Source organism: Myxine glutinosa, chromosome 6, assembly GCF_964187855.1.
Source record: "Myxine glutinosa chromosome 6, kmMyxGlut1.1, whole genome shotgun sequence".
NCBI classification, from domain to species: Eukaryota; Metazoa; Chordata; class Myxini; order Myxiniformes; family Myxinidae; genus Myxine; species Myxine glutinosa.
This window is the reverse complement of record NC_136266.1, coordinates 62,802,236-62,822,522: the sequence shown is the minus strand read 5'-3', so window position 1 is coordinate 62,822,522 and position 20,287 is coordinate 62,802,236. Positions and strand designations below refer to the sequence as shown.

At 45.3% G+C, this 20,287-nt stretch overlaps 1 protein-coding gene across 4 annotated transcripts in view; it reads right to left on the bottom strand.

Moving 5' to 3' along the window:
* The window catches only part of PGAP1 (post-GPI attachment to proteins inositol deacylase 1), a 76,299-nt gene that overhangs the window by 10,220 nt on the left and 45,792 nt on the right, over window positions 1–20,287 (bottom strand). For 3 of the 4 annotated variants that reach the window (XM_078779926.1, XM_078779927.1, XM_078779928.1), the window contains 7 exons: window positions 19,988–20,048; window positions 18,280–18,388; window positions 18,123–18,161; window positions 17,626–17,719; window positions 14,288–14,378; window positions 6,070–6,270; window positions 2,135–2,270 (listed from right to left, as the gene is read on the bottom strand). In XM_078779926.1, coding sequence (XP_078636052.1) covers window positions 2,135–2,270; window positions 6,070–6,270; window positions 14,288–14,378; window positions 17,626–17,719; window positions 18,123–18,161; window positions 18,280–18,388; window positions 19,988–20,048 — 731 coding nt within the window. Of the gene's footprint in view, window positions 1–2,134; window positions 2,271–6,069; window positions 6,380–14,287; window positions 14,379–17,625; window positions 17,720–18,122; window positions 18,162–18,279; window positions 18,389–19,987; window positions 20,049–20,287 lie in introns of all 4 variants that reach the window. The other variant, XR_013623813.1, reaches the window with a different exon arrangement.

Here is a 20,287-nt window from a genome sequence, read left to right as displayed (position 1 = left end):
GATAGAATAGGCCCAGCTAAATTTGTAACTAAATTTGACTTGCTGAAAGGGTATTGGCAGATTCCTCTTCTGATAGAGCCAAGGAAATCTGGGCTTTAGTCACACCAAATGGGTTGTATCAGTACAAGGTTCTTCCCTTTGGATTGAAAAACGGGCCTGCTACATTTCAACAGCTGATTAATAAGCTCATTGCAGACCTTGAGGGGGTGGAGGCTTATCTGGATGATGTCATCATCCACACCATGACCATGGAAGATCATGTGAAACAAATTCATGCATTTTTCAAGAAACTGACCGAGGCAGGGTTGACCATCAACTTATCTAAGAGTGAGTTTGTAAAGGCACAGATGGTGTTCCTAGGCCATGTAGTCAGTCAGGGTCAGGTGCAACAGGTGACAGCCAAGATAGCAGCCATTGATCGCTTCCAAGTTCCAAAAGGGAAGAAGGAGCGTATGAGATTCTTGGGTATGGCTGGTTGGTATCGGCGGTTCTGCAGGAATTTTTCTGATGTGGTAGCCCCTTTAACGAATTTGCTGAGGAAAGAGACCAAGTTTATTTGGGATGACAAATGTCAAGCTGCCTTTGCCCACGTCAAAGCGATATTAATGAGCTCTCCTGTCCAAGCAACCCCGGATTTTCAAGAACCATTCAAGTTGGCCATTGATGCAAGTGATGTGGGGGCTGGGGCACTGGGGCAGTTCTATTCAAGGAAGATGGTTTCTGGGTAGAAATGTAGATCACAGATTTCTGGGTAGCAATGTAAAAACGGTTGAAAGTGTACATTCATCGGTATATTTTCAATGTATTTATTCTGTTTTATTCATATGGCACCCTAAGGCTTCTAATGTAATAGATCTAGTTGACCTTTGGCGGTTTATAGTGGTTCCTGATTGATTGTAAGATATGCTTTAGTCGAAATGTTCGCTTTTAACGGCTACGCATATTTACGGACAAGATACACAAATTGTCATATTCACCTCAATTATTGTCCGATTTATTCCAAGGATATACCATAGGATAGGTATTTCATTCCTCTTTCCAGTGGTGTATGATATGTCATGATTAATGTACACCAAGAAGCACTATAGACTCGAACACCCATACCCCCCATTTTGAAGCGTGTGAAAATTTACGCTTATCCACCCCTACCCACCGAACGTAAAGTAAAGTGCTGTTGACATTTTTCCCTGGCAGGCTTTGGCATTGACAAGTGGATTCCCACTCCTAAATAGCTCAGGAACAATAATCAATCGTCAAACTTGGTAGCAGGGGGGGTGCAACAAAAGTGAACATATCTGGAAGTGGCCCGGGGACTACATTGGGAGATACGGCCAAAAACGATACGTAGCAGGATATCTCAAAAGGTTATGGACAGATTTGGACGAAACTTTGTGGACAGGTTGTGTGTATGACAAGGAAGTCGATTCCATTTTGGTGAAGATCTGAATATGGATTCGGATATGAGAATTATTTAATTTATAAGTGGTTCTTCACCATTGAGAGATAGGGCTAAAACCAACATATAGCAGGATATCTCAAAACGTTATGGACGGATTTGGACGAAACTTGGTGAACAGGTTGTGTGTGTGACAAGGAAGAATCTCTTCAATTTTGGTGAAGATCTGGATCTGGCTCGTATAATTTTTTAAGTGATTGCTTCACCATTGGGAGATAGGACCAAAAACGATACAAGGCAGGATATCTCAAAGTTGTGGATGGATGATTTTGATTAAATGTGATTCTGTATTGTGATTTTCTGGTCTATTCTAGGATACAAAACGTAAACTGTTCATCTGGTGGAGGAATGCTCTAGTTTGAGATGGAATATGCTGGCAAACATTGTTGCATATGACTCAAAACATGCATTGTGAACAGACAATTTGGGTAAAAGTTGAATAGTGATGTCTACCTTGACAAAAATGCTTCTCAGCAGAGCACTGATCTTTTCACCAGAGTTTTTGATCCACCAACTTCAGTGCCATATTTAAGTGACTGTATTCACACCCAAACTCGACTATATCCAGTAAAAAAGTGATGTCTTCACTGGACACGAACACGCATTTCAAAATGACACAACCTTTGAAAAAAGATTGCAGGCTGTTGCACAACTATCACTATCAATGAAGATGATTACCTTAAGTATGCAAAATATGCAGAGAAGAATCAGAGAGAGAGCCCCACATTGCGTCCATGCCACAGCTATTAATACGATAGAGACGGGCAGACAGCTGGATGTTGACCGATGTTGCTCACTTCGGTACGACTCAAATCTGAAGCAGAAAACATGGCCTAGTTAGTAGAGCATGCAAAGTACACAGAACGTGAGAGCCGGCTGCTGCATAAATTCCAGCACGATCAGATTATATCAATAACACAAGCCTGACTGCACACACAAGCTCCTTTGTTTCTCACTTTTCCCATCCATGGAACTGCCTTCCAGAGGCTGTTATGTCCCCCTCTTCCCTCCATGGCTTCAAAGCAGTCAGCGTCCCACCACCTCATGTCATCCGCCATCCTGATCTATATTTATTAACCTTTCCTAACACTCCCGATGATCTCCCGATGTCCCTGCTCTACATCTCGCTGTCTGATAACATGGAGAAATTTATATCTACTCAACCCAACTCTCTCTTCCTCATATGTGGTGATTTCAACTGTCATCATGCCAGCTGACTGGGTGTGGATACCTCTCTCACCAGCCATAGCACCTCAGCAAAGGACTTCTGCGACCAACTGTGACTGACACAATCTGTCAATTTCCCGACCCGGATTTCAGTCAATGGAGCATCTTCTCTTCCAAACTTGGTTATGACAAACTTCCCTGAAAATGTCTGCTGCTCTTCTTCTGCTCCTATCGGTTCATCTGACCATATGCTTGTTAAAGTGGACATCCCTCTGGCCATTCTCAGAGAGTCTCCTCAGCGTCGACGAGTCTGGCATTTCACTCAGGCCAACTGGCACGGTCTTCAAGCAGCCATCAATCATCTGGACTGGTCTCCCATCTCTACTGCCTCTGACATCAACTCATCCTGTAAATTCTTCCAAAGTAAATTGCTCTCTGTCTCTCATGCACAGATTTATCCCATCTCGTCTTCAATTGTCATACCCTTCCTCCTGTCATGGTACACGGAATCTTGTGGTGAGGCAGTTACCCTGAAACAACTTGCCTTCGCCTCCTGGAAAGGAAATCCAAGGGAAGACAATCACATTTCCTTTCACAAAGCTCGGAACAAGAGTCTGTCCACCTTCAGGAGAGCCAGGAAACAATATCTCTCTACTTTCAAGACTGAACTCTCAAACCTGTCTCCCCCTTTCAAATCCTGGGGGTGTCTGGTAAAATCTGTTTCTGGTGTTTGTTCCCCCTCCATCCCTTCCCTTACCTCAAACGGCTACACAGCTGACTCCGCACGTGAAAAAGCTGAATGCCTCAACTCTGTGTTTGCCTCAAAATCTTGTGTCCCAAACCCGTCTCTCTCTGTACCCACCGTACCCAGCTGCTCCTGGACTCTGTGTCCTTCTCTCCTGACAAGGTGGAGAAGTGTCTGTCAATCCTCGACTCTGATTCTGCAAATGGACCACACGGCATCAGCCATCGGGTCCTAAAATCCTGCTGTGCTGCTCTTTCACACCCTCTCTCTGTTCGTTTCACCCTCTCTTTTGCTCAAGGTCACCTGCCATCAGCTTGGAAATCAGCCAACATCACCGCTTTACACAAAAAGGTGCAAAAACAGGCCAATCAGCCTGCTCCCAATTATCAGCAAAGTCATGGAATCCATCATTGCTTCGGATATCAAATCCTTCCTCTTCTCCAATGGCTTGATCTCTGATCATCAATTTGGTTTCAGACCAGGTCACTCTACTCTGGACATGCTGCTTCTGTTGTCTCAACAATGGATGGAGGTCCTCAATGCCAAACAGGGAATCAAAGCTGTCTCCCTTGACATATGACGTGCCTTCGATACTGTCTGGCACCCTGCTCTGCTCACCAAACTCTCCTCCTATGGTATCCACGGAAATCTCCACGCATGGCTTGTGGACTTCCTCTCTGGTCGTAGTCAATGTGTGGCTCTGAATGGATTTCTCTCATCTCCCCTTCCTGTTCAGGCTGGAGTTCCCCAAGGCAGTGTTCTGGGCCCTGTGCTTTTTCTGGTCTTCATCAATGATCTCTCCGACTCTCTGGAAAATCCTTTCCATCTCTTTGCCGATGACTCTACTCTCTGTCGCTCCATTCTTCATCCCTCAGATCGGCAGTCTGCAGCCTCCTCGCTCTCTGCAGACCTGGACAAAATCACAGACTGGTCAAACAAGTGGAACATGTCTTTCAATCCTGATAAATCTCACACTCTCACTATGTCTCTCCGAAAAGACCGTCTGGACAACCCTCCCATATACTTTCTCAACAATCCTCTCCAAGAAGTTCTGTCACTCTTGCGTCTTACTATCTGCCATGATCTTTCCTGAGAAAACCACATTTCAAGCTGGCCTCCAAAGCCAGTTGTCGACTGGGCATCCCCCGTCGTGCGAAGTCCTTCCTTGGCACACCTGAGCTCCTCACCACATACAAGGCTTACATCCGCAGCTCAATGGAATACTGCTCTCCCCTCTGGGCTGGTGCACCTGCCTCACACCTAGCTCAGCTTCACGCTGTTGAAACCAAAGCTTTCAGAATCATTGGAATCTCTTGCGATGAAGCTAACTGAGGGCCTTTCACTCACTCACCGCAGACAGGTTGTGGTCTTTCTGTCTTCTACCGACTCCTCTCCAGCCTAGCCCCCCCCCCCCCCCCCCCAGCTCTGTCTATGCTCTGTCCCCCAAATACTCCTACAGGTCTCACAAGATCTGCCAGCAACCCTCTTCTCGTGAAACTGCCAAAATCAATATGCTCTGCTCACCTTCACTCTTTCATTCCTCTTTTCTCCCGCCTCTTGAACAAACTCCCTCACTCTCTTCAATTCCACTCCTCCCTCCAGGTCTTTAAAACAGCTGTTCACCACCATCTCTTATCTTCCCCCATCCAAAACAATGATCTTTTCTACCCCTGTTAATTCACCCCAGATCCACTTTTTTGAAATAACGACTTCTTTCCTGAAAGTCCTGACATTGTCCATGTGTTTTATACCTCCCCTACCCCCCCCCCCCCTTCCCATGCCTCCTCCCCCCCAAGCCCTCTCCCTCCCACAGATCTCCCGCTGTCCCTGTTCTCTATTGTTGTACTTGTGGGCTTCCCTCTCTCTCCCCATCTTGTCTCCCGCTCCCTTTATCATCCTTTATGTGTCCGGTTTTTTTTTGTTTGTTTTTTTGTGATTCGTGTTAACTCTTACACGAGCCTCAATCCTGTATACAAAAAAGAAAAAGAAAAAAAAGAATTAAGATAAAATAAAAACACAACCCTTTTACTTTTTCATTAATTGTTGCCCCAATGGCAATTTGCAAATGGTAATTTGGCTTTGCTCTTCAATGAAACTCGCTCTTGTGGAGAAAGAAAATCTAGAAAAGGAAGTTTGATGGTCATGGATGTACTGCAGTGACTGCAAAATCAATTCCAGCCCTTAACCTTCATATACAGACGAGTGATTATGCTTTTGTAAAGTGATGTGCCATCCCATGAGTAAAAGGGAAAGTGATACATTACATGGTATCCCAGGGTACCGTGTTAAAAGAGGCCCATGCATGAGGTGTGCAAACCGTCGCTCATCAGTCCTATACTATACCCTGCATATTCAAGTGGTGATTGACCAAATTAAAACTCATGTGGGCAAGAAATGGAAGCCCACTAAAGATTGCAAACAAGTTCAATAATGAGAGATAAATAGTGACAATAAAACAACGCTGCACAGAAATAAATAAATGGTTGCAGAAGGGCACACGTCCAGTCCAGACAAGACAAACGCTGGACGCACATTCACTATTAATGCCACAAGCCGGGTGACAACAGAGGATCGATGACTAAAGAAACTCAAGCATGCAAGATAAAATAAAATAGTTTGAGATGTTGGAGGGGGCTTTGCCTCCGAAAATGTGCAAATTTAAAAAAAATAAAAGAGTAAGCAGAAACAAAAGTAATATTACCGCCATGTTTTGCTCAGTAAAGTGGCCAGAACATGAACGATGCCTGAACAAAGTGTTGCCATCCAGTACAAAGTGGCATCCGCCAGCAGGAACAACAGTAGTGGCAGGAGGTTGAACCACGTGGATCGTCTCTCCAAGAGGACAGAATCGGGCTCCGGGAGAGGGAGGAAGTCTATCCAAAGTGCACTGAACCACTCCGAGCTGCCACAGCACAACATGAAAAATATGCGACTAATAACTCTGTCAAGAAGGCAGCAGCGAATCCCCAAACATAAATGGCAACCATTGGAGGTGTAGAATGGAAGCTTTCCTGCAGACAAGACCATTTTATTCCAGATGTAACTGAAGTTTTAAAAAACTGAATTTTAAACATAAGATTTTTAAATAAATAAAAAAATTAATTGACTTTTTTTTTTTTGACTTTAAGCCTACATTTTTAAAGAAAAACTTTATGAATACAATTGATCAATACCAATGACTTTAAAATTGGTATGTGCTGCTTCCATCCTTGATACCCAGTTATTTAAAAAGGATACAGCATGAAGAAACAAGCATTGCGTAGGCTTCATGGGCCTAATGGCCTCCTGTGTTGAAGTTCCTTGCAAGGTCACATTATTACCTCTGCGAAGGTGGACTGAGGTTATTATTTCACCCTTGTGTTTGTCTGTCTGTGCGCAGGATATCTCAAAAAGTTGTGGACGGATTCGGCCGAAATTTGGTGGACAGGTTGGGTGTGACAGGGACAAACTGATTCGATTTTGGTGAAGATCCGGATCCAGATCCGAAAATGTTAAGTGATTCTTCAACAATGAGTGATAGGGCCAAAAACAACAAGACAGCATGATATCTCAAAAAGTTATGGACGGATTGTGACAAAACTTGGTGGGCAGGTTGGGTATGTGGCAAGGACAAATCGAATCAAATTTGGTGAAAATTTGGTTCTGCATACGAGATGGTGTTGGTGTTGGCTAGGTGTTGGCTTAGCGGTTAGGGTGCCGGCTTGGGATCCTAGGATCCTGGGTTCGAATCCCGGTCGATCGCTGAATTAACGCCAGGGGGTTGACTCAGCCTGTCATCCTTCCGAGGTCGGCAAATTGTTTTTTTTTTTTTGTTTTTTTTTTGTATACAAGATCGAGGCTCGTACCAGCTTGCTGGGATGAATGATCACGGTGTGTACCCCGATTTAGAATAGGTACACCGTATCCCTGCGCATCGTAAGAGGCGACCAAGGGTTGGCGTCAGGAAGGGCATCCGGCCATAAAAACATTGCCTCTAACAGGGCACCATGATTGTCATGGGGCCCGCAAGGCTAACCCCTGCTCTAGCAGGTGTTACGTGGTCCCCTCAGTGCATACCAGGTCTCGGTGACCCCCGGACCGTGAGAGGACCTTCGCCAGCAAATCGTATTATATAGGTGCATTCGCCACGCAATCCATAGGAATTTCACCCAGGAGACAACTGATGTGCAAGTATATATTTCCAATGGTAATGATACCAAACACTTTCAAAGACACAACCACGGAGATTTTCCCCGAGCAATCAACAATACACAACCAGGCACAATCAATATTACAACCATGTGAACTCATCTACACAAACTCTAAGATGGCCATCTTAATCTTATACATTCCTCACGTGAGCCCCACTCCTGACTCCCTCCGTGGTCAATGTCTCTCCTCTCCGCACACGGGCGGTTGGACGAACCCCGGGCGGACGTGCTCCCAACGTGCAGTCTCGTACTGGGGCCGCGGCTGCAGCGCACCTCCTTGCCAAGCCACGGGGCAAACCCAGCGCGGCGTCCAACGGGCGCGAGGCCCCAAGTGCGACCCTTACGCGTCCTTGTAGATGGGCAAAAACCCAGCGCGGCTTCCGACGCGAGCGAGGCCCAACGTGCGGACCCGTACGCGTCTTTGTAGACGGGGCAAAACCCAGCGCGGCTTCCGACGCGAGCGAGGCCCAACGTGCGGACCCGTACGCGTCTTTGTAGACGGGGCAAACTGTCCCGGACGCTTGGTTTCGTGCACGAACTCACGGTGACTGGACGTGTCAAAAGGTATTTACCGCCCAGGTAACTCCTCTCGCCAGACGTTTCGAAACGGCGCGTTTTCCACGCAGCGCAAGGTCGCTTCCACCTTTTGTCGGAGCCGGGGCGAGGAAGAAGAAACCTTCCTTCCCCTCGTGTCTTTCTCCTCCCGTTTCCGGCCACTTCCGTTTCCGGCCACTGGTTCCGAAGGGCTCCTGACCCTCCCATCACAACAACCCTTAGTATAATACACACGGATAAGCAACCTGAATGGTAATTTACATACATTCACATAAATATGTAACACTCCCCCCCTTCAAGAAAGAAAGTTTGAACCCAGCGAAAACTTTCTTTGCCGGCCAATTTGGAGAAACAAACCAGATCACTCAACCCTCCAGATTACTCCCTCTGGACTAAGTACCAACAACGACATTGTCCCTGCCAAATCAAACTCCCTCTCATGACCCTCTGACTTTGACCGTCAGTTTCTTGGGAATGAAGGTTAAGGGGTTGATCCAAGATCCAAAGTTAGGCAACTCGATAGCACTTTTTCCGGGAGGCCAAGCCGAGTATTCACTACATGGATGCCTTTAGGAACGCGGAGTTCACGGTTAGTCCGTGCAGGAAAGTTCTCTACATGGGCGCCTTGAGGAACGTGGAGTTCACGGTTAGTCCGTGCATAAAAGTTCCCTGCCTGGACGCCTTTAGGAACGGCGTTCACGGTTAATTCGTGTAGGAATCTTGGCTCGGCGGCTCCGCCGCCTTCAGTGCTTCAACTTTTCAGAACTTCCCTAATAATTATGGTGGGACCACTGGTCCCTGTAGTCCCATGAATAGCGGTCTCCTTCTCGGCCACCACCAAAACTACCGCCCAGTTGTCCTCTCCTGTAGACCTCTCGACGCCTACGAAATGCCTTCCCTACTGTTATGGTCCGACCCTCCAAATCCTTGCCATTCCAATTCTTCTCTGCCTCTCTGGCGTCTTTTGTGCTGGCAAACGTGACAAAGCCGAACCCTCTTGACTGTTGCGTTTCCCAGTCTCTTACCAACCGCACTTCCACCAGCGGCCCATATCTGTTGAAGACAGAGGTCAGAACTTCTTCCTCTGTTTTGAAGTTCAGTCCCCCTACAAATAACTTGGCACTTTTGTCGCCATCCCGAGCTGGTGTGGCGTTATTTTCCCTGCTGGGCTCTTTACCAACCCTCAGGTTACCATAAACTTGACCCCCGGCCAAATCATTCCCAATAACCACAGATACACCCTCTACAGGAAGCGTGGCTTGTAAACCGACGGTGACCGGTCCTGACACCAAATCGGACTCCAAATGGATGACATGAAGGGGAGCACTAACACCGCCCCCGATCCCCTGTAAACGAACACTATCCCCCGTTGCCGTCTCCTCGGACCATGGCAAAATGCCTTCAAGCATTAAAGATTGATGTGCCCCTGTGTCCCTCAATATCCTAACCGGTTTCCGGTTAGTCGAGGCTCCATCCCGTGACACAAACCCCTCTGAAATAAAATGTTTGTAGCCCTCCTGAACAAGGTTCTCCCGGGACGCCGTACCTTTGACAGGGGAATCTTCCCCCAGCTCTGCTCTCCAAGAATGATTTCTCACACTTGCCAGTGCATTCGGAGTCGCACTAGACTGATTCCGTTCCGGGTTCTCCCTTTTTCGGAGGTAACATTGGGACATCAAGTGTCCAGTTTTATGGCAAAAAGCACAAGTAGGCCCGGGGGAGAACCTCGGGGTCGGCCTTGAGCCCCCCGAAAAATAAGTTTGTCTTGGGCCCGTAGCCCTCGGATTTCTAACCGTTGGGGTATCATAGTTGTCCCCATAATCATCTCGAGGCCGCCGCCATGTAAGGTCATTCTCCGCCCCGGGTGTTCCATAACTCCCCTGCTGAAGTCTAGGCGAGGAGTTAGGTTTGTGGACCCCTATTCGGTGGGTTAAGGCATAATCATCTGCCATGGTGGCTGCGTCCCACAACTTCGGTACTTTCTTTTCCTGCAGGTACACTTTGATGTCCTCGTGGACACACTGCTGGAATTCCTCCACCAGGATCAAGTCCCGCAATGTTTCGAAGTCTTTCCCGACTCCTTTTGACTCACACCACCGATCAAACATGTTTTCTTTCACTCTGGCAAACTCCACATGGGTCTCACTCTCCCTCTTCCTGGCATTCCTGAATTTTTGCCTGTAAGCTTCCGGAACCAACTCATAGGCTTTGAGGATGTGCTTCTTCAGTACCTCATAATCTGCACATTGGTCCATTGGTAGCGCCGAATAAATTTCCTGAGCTTTCCCCACCAGCACACTTTGCACGAGTATGGTCCATGCCTCCTCCGGCCAGTTTAATTGTCGAGCCACTTTCTCAAAGTGTGGAAAAAATTTCGCGACTTCTTTTTCACTGAACGGTGGAACCAGCCTCACATGTCTGCCCACATCCCAGGTTTTCTGGTTAGGTGTCGACCCCGTCAGCAAGGGTGGTGCCTCTCCCCGTTCTCTCATTAACTCCAGCTCCTTGAATTTGATTTCTTGCTGAAGCTGCATGTCACGTTCCTTTAATTCCCTTTCCGCTTTTCTCTCCTCTGCTTCGAGGTCCCTTGCAGCTCTCCTTTCCTCTGCTTGTTCCTTTTCTCTTCTTTCCTGGAGTTCTCTTTCCACTCTCCTTTCCTCTGCTTGTTTCTCTTCTCTCCTCTCCTCTGCTTTCCTTTCTTCTTCTGCTCTTTCCTTTTCTGCTTTCCTTTCTTCTTCTGCTCTTTCCTTTTCTGCTTTCCTTTCTTCTTCTGCTCTTTCCTTTTCTGCTTTCCTTTCTTCTTCTGCTCTTTCCTTTTCTGCTTTCCTTTCTTCTTCTTTGATCCGTTCCTGGCTCCGTAATTGCAACTCCAGTTTCCGGAGCTCCACGTCTTCTGGTTCTTCGGGTAGCCACTCCCAGGCTAACTCGTCCCATGTTCCTAATCCCACCATAGATTGTATCACCGTGGCCTGCAACTCTGCCTTCCTCAAATTAGTTCGGACCTCCAAGTTAAAATGTTTGGCCAATTTCAAGAGATCCGACTTTAGCAACGCTCGGAACTGTGCCTCACTCGGGGTTACCCCAAAGTTCTGTGCCACAAACGCCATGGTGCCTATCGTTAACACCTGTTAACCTTCACCCCAAGACTTTCCCCAATTTCTCAAAAAAAAATATTACCAATTAATAATTAATTAATAAATTTTAATTACCAAAAATATTATTATTTTATTATTTTATACACTTTTAGATCCCGGACGTAGACCCAATTGCGAAACCGCAAATCGTAATTTGGACGAGCCCCCAATTCTGTTACGTGGTCCCCTCAGTGCATACCAGGTCTCGGTGACCCCCGGACCGTGAGAGGACCTTCACCAGCAAATCGTATTATATAGGCGCATTCGCCACGCAATCCATAGGAATTTCACCCAGGAGACAACTGATGTGCAAGTATATATTTCCAATGGTAATGATACCAAACACTTTCAAAGACACAACCACGGAGATTTTCCCCGAGCAATCAACAATACACAACCAGGCACAATCAATATTACAACCATGTGAACTCATCTACACAAACTCTAAGATGGCCATCTTAATCTTATACATTCCTCACGTGAGCCCCACTCCTGACTCCCTCCGTGGTCAATGTCTCTCCTCTCCGCACACGGGCGGTTGGACGAACCCCGGGCGGACGTGCTCCCAACGTGCAGTCTCGTACTGGGGCCGCGGCTGCAGCGCACCTCCTTGCCAAGCCACGGGGCAAACCCAGCGCGGCGTCCAACGGGCGCGAGGCCCCAAGTGCGACCCTTACGCGTCCTTGTAGATGGGCAAAAACCCAGCGCGGCTTCCGACGCGAGCGAGGCCCAACGTGCGGACCCGTACGCGTCTTTGTAGACGGGGCAAAACCCAGCGCGGCTTCCGACGCGAGCGAGGCCCAACGTGCGGACCCGTACGCGTCTTTGTAGACGGGGCAAACTGTCCCGGACGCTTGGTTTCGTGCACGAACTCACGGTGACTGGACGTGTCAAAAGGTATTTACCGCCCAGGTAACTCCTCTCGCCAGACGTTTCGAAACGGCGCGTTTTCCACGCAGCGCAAGGTCGCTTCCACCTTTTGTCGGAGCCGGGGCGAGGAAGAAGAAACCTTCCTTCCCCTCGTGTCTTTCTCCTCCCGTTTCCGGCCACTTCCGTTTCCGGCCACTGGTTCCGAAGGGCTCCTGACCCTCCCATCACAACAACCCTTAGTATAATACACACGGATAAGCAACCTGAATGGTAATTTACATACATTCACATAAATATGTAACACAGGGAAAAATGGCCTTAAAACGATCATTCATTCATTCATTCATACGAGAATTTTTTTTTTTAATTCCTGTGTGATTCTTCAGCATTACGAGATGGGGCCAAAGACAATATATAGCATGATATCTCAAATGGTTATGGACGAATCGGGACGAAACTTGGTAGACAAGTTGGATAGGTGACAATAACAAGCTCATTAGATTTTGGTTAAGACACGGATGCATATTCAGCCTATCCGTGAGCTACAAAACGTAAACTGTTCAGCCTGGCGGAAGTATGCGCTCTACCGAATAACGCTCTACCGAGTGCCATTATTACAGTATTATTATCCATATGTTTTGAAATTTTCAGCTTTGTCTCGATGTTGCATTGTATTTTACTGGTCTTCTTCAACCACAGTTTTTAAAGGCAAATTATTTCAATTGTGCATAATGCAGCATCTGACTGTGGGCTTGCCTCGTTACCAAGTGTATGGATGCCGCTTCTGCAGTGCCCATGGATGATGGAAGGAGTTTACAATTTGGCCAAGGTATCAGTTTACACAATAACCTATCAGAGAATGTAACCTAGGATGGACAGCTGATAGGTGAGTCTGCTACCCCTGGGCTATCTTGTCAGTCCAAAGACAAGTGAAAACCTCAGATAATGTGCTTGTGCTAATAATCTCGGAGAATTTAAACACAAAGGTATTTCACTGTTGCCAACAATGTCATTTCAAAATTACTTCAGTCAGGGCTGTCATTATAGTACGACTTGGCTCCCTTAGGAATAAGCATCATAACATTTTATTAAATCTCAGTGAAATTGTCGATTTGTAAAAATTAGAACAGGAGTGCACCACAGCAATGATGGGCCAAAAGGCCTCAGTTTCTTGATTTTCAGACATACAAATGCACATGCAAAGAATTGCCTTGCAGTATGTGGCGGGGGGGGGGGGGGTTGTGCCCATAACCTGAACCTGGGTACCCCAACACGTATGCAAATTTTGGTGGGGATTGGTCAAGGGGTGTGGAATTGTACAGATATCAAAGAACCAAACACATACACACATTCAATATTTGTCATTTCTGATCAGAGTTTTCACACCTTGTAGGTCTCATAACAAAAGATTAAGTCTCAATGTCCTCAGGTACAGTTGATTTTCCAAGAAATATTATCTTCATGGTGGTAAAGTCAATACTTAACTTTCGGTTGATTTCAAAGGAAATCTATCTATAATTCCAGCAATCTGTGTGTGTGTGTGTGTGTGTCTGTGTGTGTGTGTGTCTGTGTGTGTGTTTGTTTGTCTGTGACCGCTGTTTCTCGACAACCACGGGTCCGATATACTTGAAACTTGCCAGGTATATTGCTGGGGACCCGAGGATGTGCCTTTTCAAGGTTTTAAATTAATCGCAGAAGTAGTTACCGAGCTATGTCCAAAAAACGATTCAACCAATCAGAGAGCAGCGAGCTATCGCGTGTGCCGAACGTGGCGAACACACTCTGCCTCGGACGGCACATTTGAGAGCGTATTCATTTATTTCACGTTGGCAAACTATGTTGCCGCTATGTTGGCGTTAAACTATGTTTTAAAACTAATTAAAACCATTTCATGTAAATAGAGGGGGGGGGGGGGTTGTCACTGTACTCGCAAGCCGTTCGCCGTTCGCTTTGGCGTTGCGAATGGACCAAAACATTTCATGAACCAAACCATTTCATGTAAAGCGTTCGCCGTTCGCTTTGGCGTTGCGAATGACCAAAACATTTCATGAACCAAACCATTTCATGTAAATAGAGGGGGGGGATATAATTTTAGATATATATATAGTACGGGCATGCCCTAGTATCTCAAATGCACAGTCCATGTCTTTGGTCCTTTTGTTCTCCTCACCTGGCCGTGAGATGGAGGATGATGACAAAAGGCTGGATTTTGTATGGTTTTGATGCGTCCATTTGTGCAGAACGAAAATCTGTGCACAAGCCTGGGGGAAAAAGTTATATCTGAGTGAAAAGAATAAGCTTGCAATCTATGAGCTATCACATTCAGGACATAAAATTGAAAATGTATAAATCATTTGTCATAAAAATGGCAAGGCTCCATTGGTTTAATAAACAACAAGGAGGAGGGGGTGTCATCTATTTATTACATATGCAAATATGGCAGAATTTTGACATCCCCAAAAAATTCCCCCTGTACACAAAGGTACGAAGCCACTCCCGAATCGCCCACACCCCATGCACAATATACAGTGCATTCAGAAAGTATTCAGACCCCTTCACTTTTTTCACATTTTGTTATGTTGCAGCCTTATGCTGAAATCGTTTAAATTCATTTTTTCCCTCATCAATCTACACTCAATACCCCATAATGACAAAGAGAAAACAGGATTTTAGAAAGTTTTGCAAATTTATTAAAAAGAAAAAACTGAAATATCACATTTACATAAGTATTCAGACCCTTTGCTATGACACTTAAAATTTAGCTCAGGTGCCTCCCATTTCTCTTGATCATCTTTGAGATGTTTCTACACCTTTATTGGAGTCCACCTGTGCTAAATTCAATTGATTGGACATGATTTGGAAAGGCACACACCTGTCGATATAAGGTCTCACAGCTGACAATGCATATCAGAGCAAAAACCAAGCCATGAGGTCGAAGAAACTGCCTGCAGAGCTCAGAGACAGGATTGTGTCTAGGCACAGATCTGGGGAAGCCTACAAAAAAAATTCTGCTGCATTGAAGGTGTTGGCTTAAGGCATTGCTTTGAAGGCATTGAAGGTGCCTGGTGTTGGCTTAGCGGTTAGGGTGCCGGCTTGGGATCCTGGGTTCGAATCCCGGTCGATCGCTGAATTAACGCCAGGGGGGTTGACTCAGCCTGTCATCCTTCCGAGGTCGGCAAATTGAGTACCAGCTTGCTGGGATGAATGATCCCGGTGTGTACCCGGGTTTAGAATAGGTACACCGTATCCCTGCGCATCGTAAGAGGCGACTAAGGGTTGGCGTCAAGAAGGGCATCCGGCCATAAAAAAAAAACATTGCCTCAAACAGGGAGCCATGATTGTCATGGGGCCCGCAAGGCTAACCCCCGCTCTAGCGGGGAAAATGGCCTTAAAAACTATCATTCATTTCATTCATTCATTCATTCATTGAAGGTTCCCAAGACCACAGTGGCCTCCATAATTCTTAAATGGAAGAAGTTTGGAACAACCAGGACTCTTCCTCGAGCTGGCCGCCCGGCCAAACTGGACAATCGGGGGAGAAGGGCCTTGGTAAGAGGTGACCAAGAACCCGATGGTCACTCTGGCTGAGCTCCAGAGATCCTGTGTGGAGATGGGAGAAACTTCCAGAAGGACAACCATCACTGCAACACTCCACCGATCTGGGCTTTACGGCAGAGTGGCCAGACGGAAGCCAAAAGTTCAATCTTGGTTTCATCAGACCACAGAATCTTGTTTCTCACAGTCAGAGTCCTTTAGGTGCTTTTTTTGCAAACTCCAAGCGGGCTTTCATGTGTCTTTCACTGAGGAGAGGCTTCCGTCTGGCCACTATGCCATAGAGCCCAGATCGGTGGAGTGTTGCAGTGATGGTTGTCCTTCTGGAAGTTTCTCCCATCTCCACACAGGATCTCTGGAGCTCAGCCAGAATGACCTTCGGGTTCTTGGTCACCTCTCTTACCAAGGCCTTTCTCCCCCGATTGCTCAGTTTGGCCGTGCGGCCAGCTATAGAAAGAGTCCTGGTTGTTCCAAACTTCATCCATTTAAGAATTATGGAGGCCACTGTGCTCTTGGGAACCTTCAATGCAGCAGAATTTTTTTTTTGTAGGCTTCCCCAGATCTGTGCCTCGACACAATCCTGTCTCTGAGCTTTGCAGGCAGTTCCTTCGACCTCATGGCTTGGTTTTTGCTCTGATATGCATTGTCAGCTGTGAGACCTTATATAGACAGGTGTGTGCCTTTCCAAATCATGTCCAATCAATTGAATTTACCACAGGTGGACTCCAATCAAGGTGTAGAAACATCTCAAAGATGATCAAGAGAAATGGGAGGCACCTGAGCTAAATGTCAAGTGTCATAGCAAAGGGTATGCATACGAGTACTTATGTCAATGTGATATTTCAGTTTTTTCTTTATAATAAATTTGCAAAACTTTCTAAAATCCTGTTTTCGCTTTGTCATTATGGGGTATTGAGTGTAGATTGATGAGGGAAAAAATGAATTTAAACGATTTCAGCATAAGGCTGCAACATAACAAAATGTGAAAAAAGTGAAGGGGTCTGAATACTTTCTGAATGCACTGTACGTATTGGAACTTTGTCGCTGATATAACAACACTGTCAGAACACTGTCTGCTGTTTTTAAAGCTTCAAAAACTTCCGCAAATTGTTACATACTTACTATAATTCACAGACGTACGTGAGTGTACGTGTTTGCATGGTACTCCTCCTACATTTCTGGGCCGATTATACCGAGATATAGGATAAGCATGACCCCAATTAGTGCACAGAGGTGTTTTCATATTTGCTGGTAGTCTTGCGGGGGCAGAGGGGCGGGGATGACAGATGCAAATTCTCTATGTAAAAGAATAAATGTTGATACGATGTTTGCAAGTGTTCGACCATACCACGTTCCCTTATGTATAACATATAGGTATCAGCCAAGCATCTAAGCACCCTCACCTCCCTTGCATATGTAATAAATAGATCACCATCATGGTGGCATGGAGAACACCTTCAATTGACTTGATAGAAGTAAAGACTTGAATGGATATGAGAAAAATTGAATACGAGAAAAAAATTGAGAAAAAAATTGAATGAAAAAAAATTGAATGAAAAATCAGTAAAATCGAATGCAAATGATAGCATCGTATTTGCACAACTTGTAAATGTCTTTCGGTCGTGATCCTTGGATTCAAGTGTGGGTGCGCACGAACGCACACACACACACACACACACACACACACACACACACACACACACACACACACACACACACACACACACAATTGATGAGAGTAATTTACTCAATATTTGTTTTAACAACCATTTTGGTTCATGCTGCAAAGACAAAGTATGGAATAAATGATCTCCATCAGAGAGGAAGAGGCTCCGAATGGAAACTCTAAACAACGTCCAACCATGGTAATGATATGAAAATCACAAATTGGAGAAAGGTGCCATTGGGCAGAGCAGTTTGCAAAGCAGGGATACAAGTTTTATGAAAAGTCCAAACCTCGAGACAGCAGGTCTGAAAGCTGCCTTCCAAAGACAAGCAAAAGGCTGGTGACAAAGTATGCAGGGAGGTTCTCTACATGAAAGCGCATGATCTACAAAGGCAGACAGTCACAATCCCCAATATTTATACTGAGGTACTTTCTGAACTCACAAATTGCGTACTCAACACATACCTCATTGAAATGTGAGAAGAGACTTTCCTTACAACTGGTTAATTAAATTTTATTATCGGAGACTCTTGTTATGCACCATTGTCCAGAGCAGGAATAACATGGACTTACCCAGCTAGACTCAAGTTTGCTGTGATGAGAATACTGTTATGCACATGATACGATACAAGTTGGAAATCTGAAAAATCGACCTCCTCGATTCACAATATCACATCACACAGCATTTACATTTGGATCTCAAAATAAAGGGTAAAGTGGGAATGTAAAGCTTGTTGTGTAAAAATTCACAAATCCCAAAAGACCAGATGTTAGTAGCAAGACATACCTGTCCCAGCACGTTTGCAAATGAGGTCCGTAACACGACCTGAAAATGTATCCACAGAGCGACACTGACTGACGATGATAACTTACAACCGTTCGTTCAAAAATGGACTCTTCTTACAAAACGCAGACAAACTTATCTGTGGGCATTCCAGACTCACTTTGTAGCTGCAGCTGGGCAACGCATGTAAATGCATGAAGGGTGTAGCATCCAATAGGGGAGGCCGTCCTGTCTGGAGCCTGATGTCCATCATTGTGTGTTCCTGGGGGCTAGAACACCAGCATAAGAAATATCATCACCATCAATGTCAATGGCAGGTCAACATGTTAATCAATTGTTTCCTTTCCGTTTTACTGTGGGAGGCTAATTGGGAAACCTTGATACAGTATTTCATTTGGACACATGCCCCAATCCTTTCGTTACAGCCTGGCCTCCAGGGCTTCAAGCAGGCAGTGTACTTCCACCCTCATCCTGACCCATGATCTTTATTAACACCCCATTAACCCTTTACAACTCAACACCCTGACTTGCTGATTTCAGTGGTGTGTTTGTTCTCTCATTCTCCCTCATACTCTCTCTTTTTCCTGTTTGTTTTTTTTCCTTGCTGGTTGTGCCCAACTGTTGCCCTGCTACCCCCCACTGTCAGTTCCACCTTGCTTTTCCATAAGCCCCACTCTTACAGAAAAGAAAAACAGCCAATTCCAATCTTTTAAGATTTATGATTTTTCTTTTCACAAAAATGTATATTTCTATATTTTTTGGCAATAAAATAGGAAGGTGCTAGTTTAAACACCTACATAAGCTACAATGCCAATATTAAAACAAGAATGACTACAATGTGGTCTCAGCCAGCGACAAAATCCGATACCGGGCCGATTGGGAAACACGGATTTAAAGCACTCTTAAAAGTTGAACAGAATGATTGGGAAACACATTTAATGCACTATTAAAAGATGAACTCAACACCTATCATCCATGTCAGCCTCCGCCACAGTTATATCAGAACGAGCTGATTCGCCACACGGTAACGGATGATAATGTAATCCCAATATGGGGTCATTCAAAAATTAAGAAACGCTATTTTTTAGGGAGCTGCGTACTATGCGTGCTGACAGGCTTGATAAAACTTTAGCAATAATTTTTATTCGACATTGATTACATTTTTTGGGTTACCACATCGTGAGTAACACGACCCAAACAAAGCCAATGGAAATCTGGCACAACAAATCCAGGCAATGTATAATCAGCAGAGGCCCATCAGAAAACTAATATGGTGGCCATATTATTTCGTCTGGGTACCATGGCCAATGGCAACAAATGTGAGAGGGTGGAGTCAAACGACAAATGTGAGAGGGGTCCGACAGCTGGCCGACCAATGGGTGCACATTTCAAAAATTGACGCCCAACAACAACAACAACCACACTGAGCTCTTGTACACCTGTGACACGTCGCAGGTAAAGAAAACAAATGTCCAAATGTTAACTCAGCCACCAAAGGTGAATGGAGGTTATGTTTTCACCCGTTTGTGAGCAGGATATCTCAAAATGTTATGGACCAATTTGGCTGGACAGGTTGAGTGTGTGACAAGGACGAATTGATTCGATTTTGATGAAAATCCAGCTCCGGCTACTACAATTTTTAAAGTGATTCTTCACAAATGAGAGATAGGGTCAAGAACGATATATAGCACAATATTCAAAAACGTTATGTACGAATTCGCGAGCCGATTAGATTTTGGTTCAGGTCCGGATGCAGATCCAGTCTACCAGTGGGATACAAAAAGTAAACTGTTCATCGTGTTGGAGTCGTGCACCCTACTGAGTGCCATTTCCGTTTAAAATAGTAATTGAGCAAAATGTTCACCAACCTTCCACGCATGAAACTGTCCTCATGATACCAGGGTACGTGAAGCCTCAACAAGTCTTCTCCTATCATCGAGATGAAAGTATATAATTTTATTAAAGTATATTATATCATTACACTCTCAACACTTTCATTCCAATACAGGAAGTAAAGTGGCAGTCTGTACACAATTAACAGAACAGCCAAACTTGATAGTCACAACAAAAGTGAGATCTGCAATACCTTCGTCCAACTTCCTGAAAACCTTTTATTCTAAGTTTACATGAACCTTTATAGAACCTTGTTCATGTCAAGTTTTAGTATA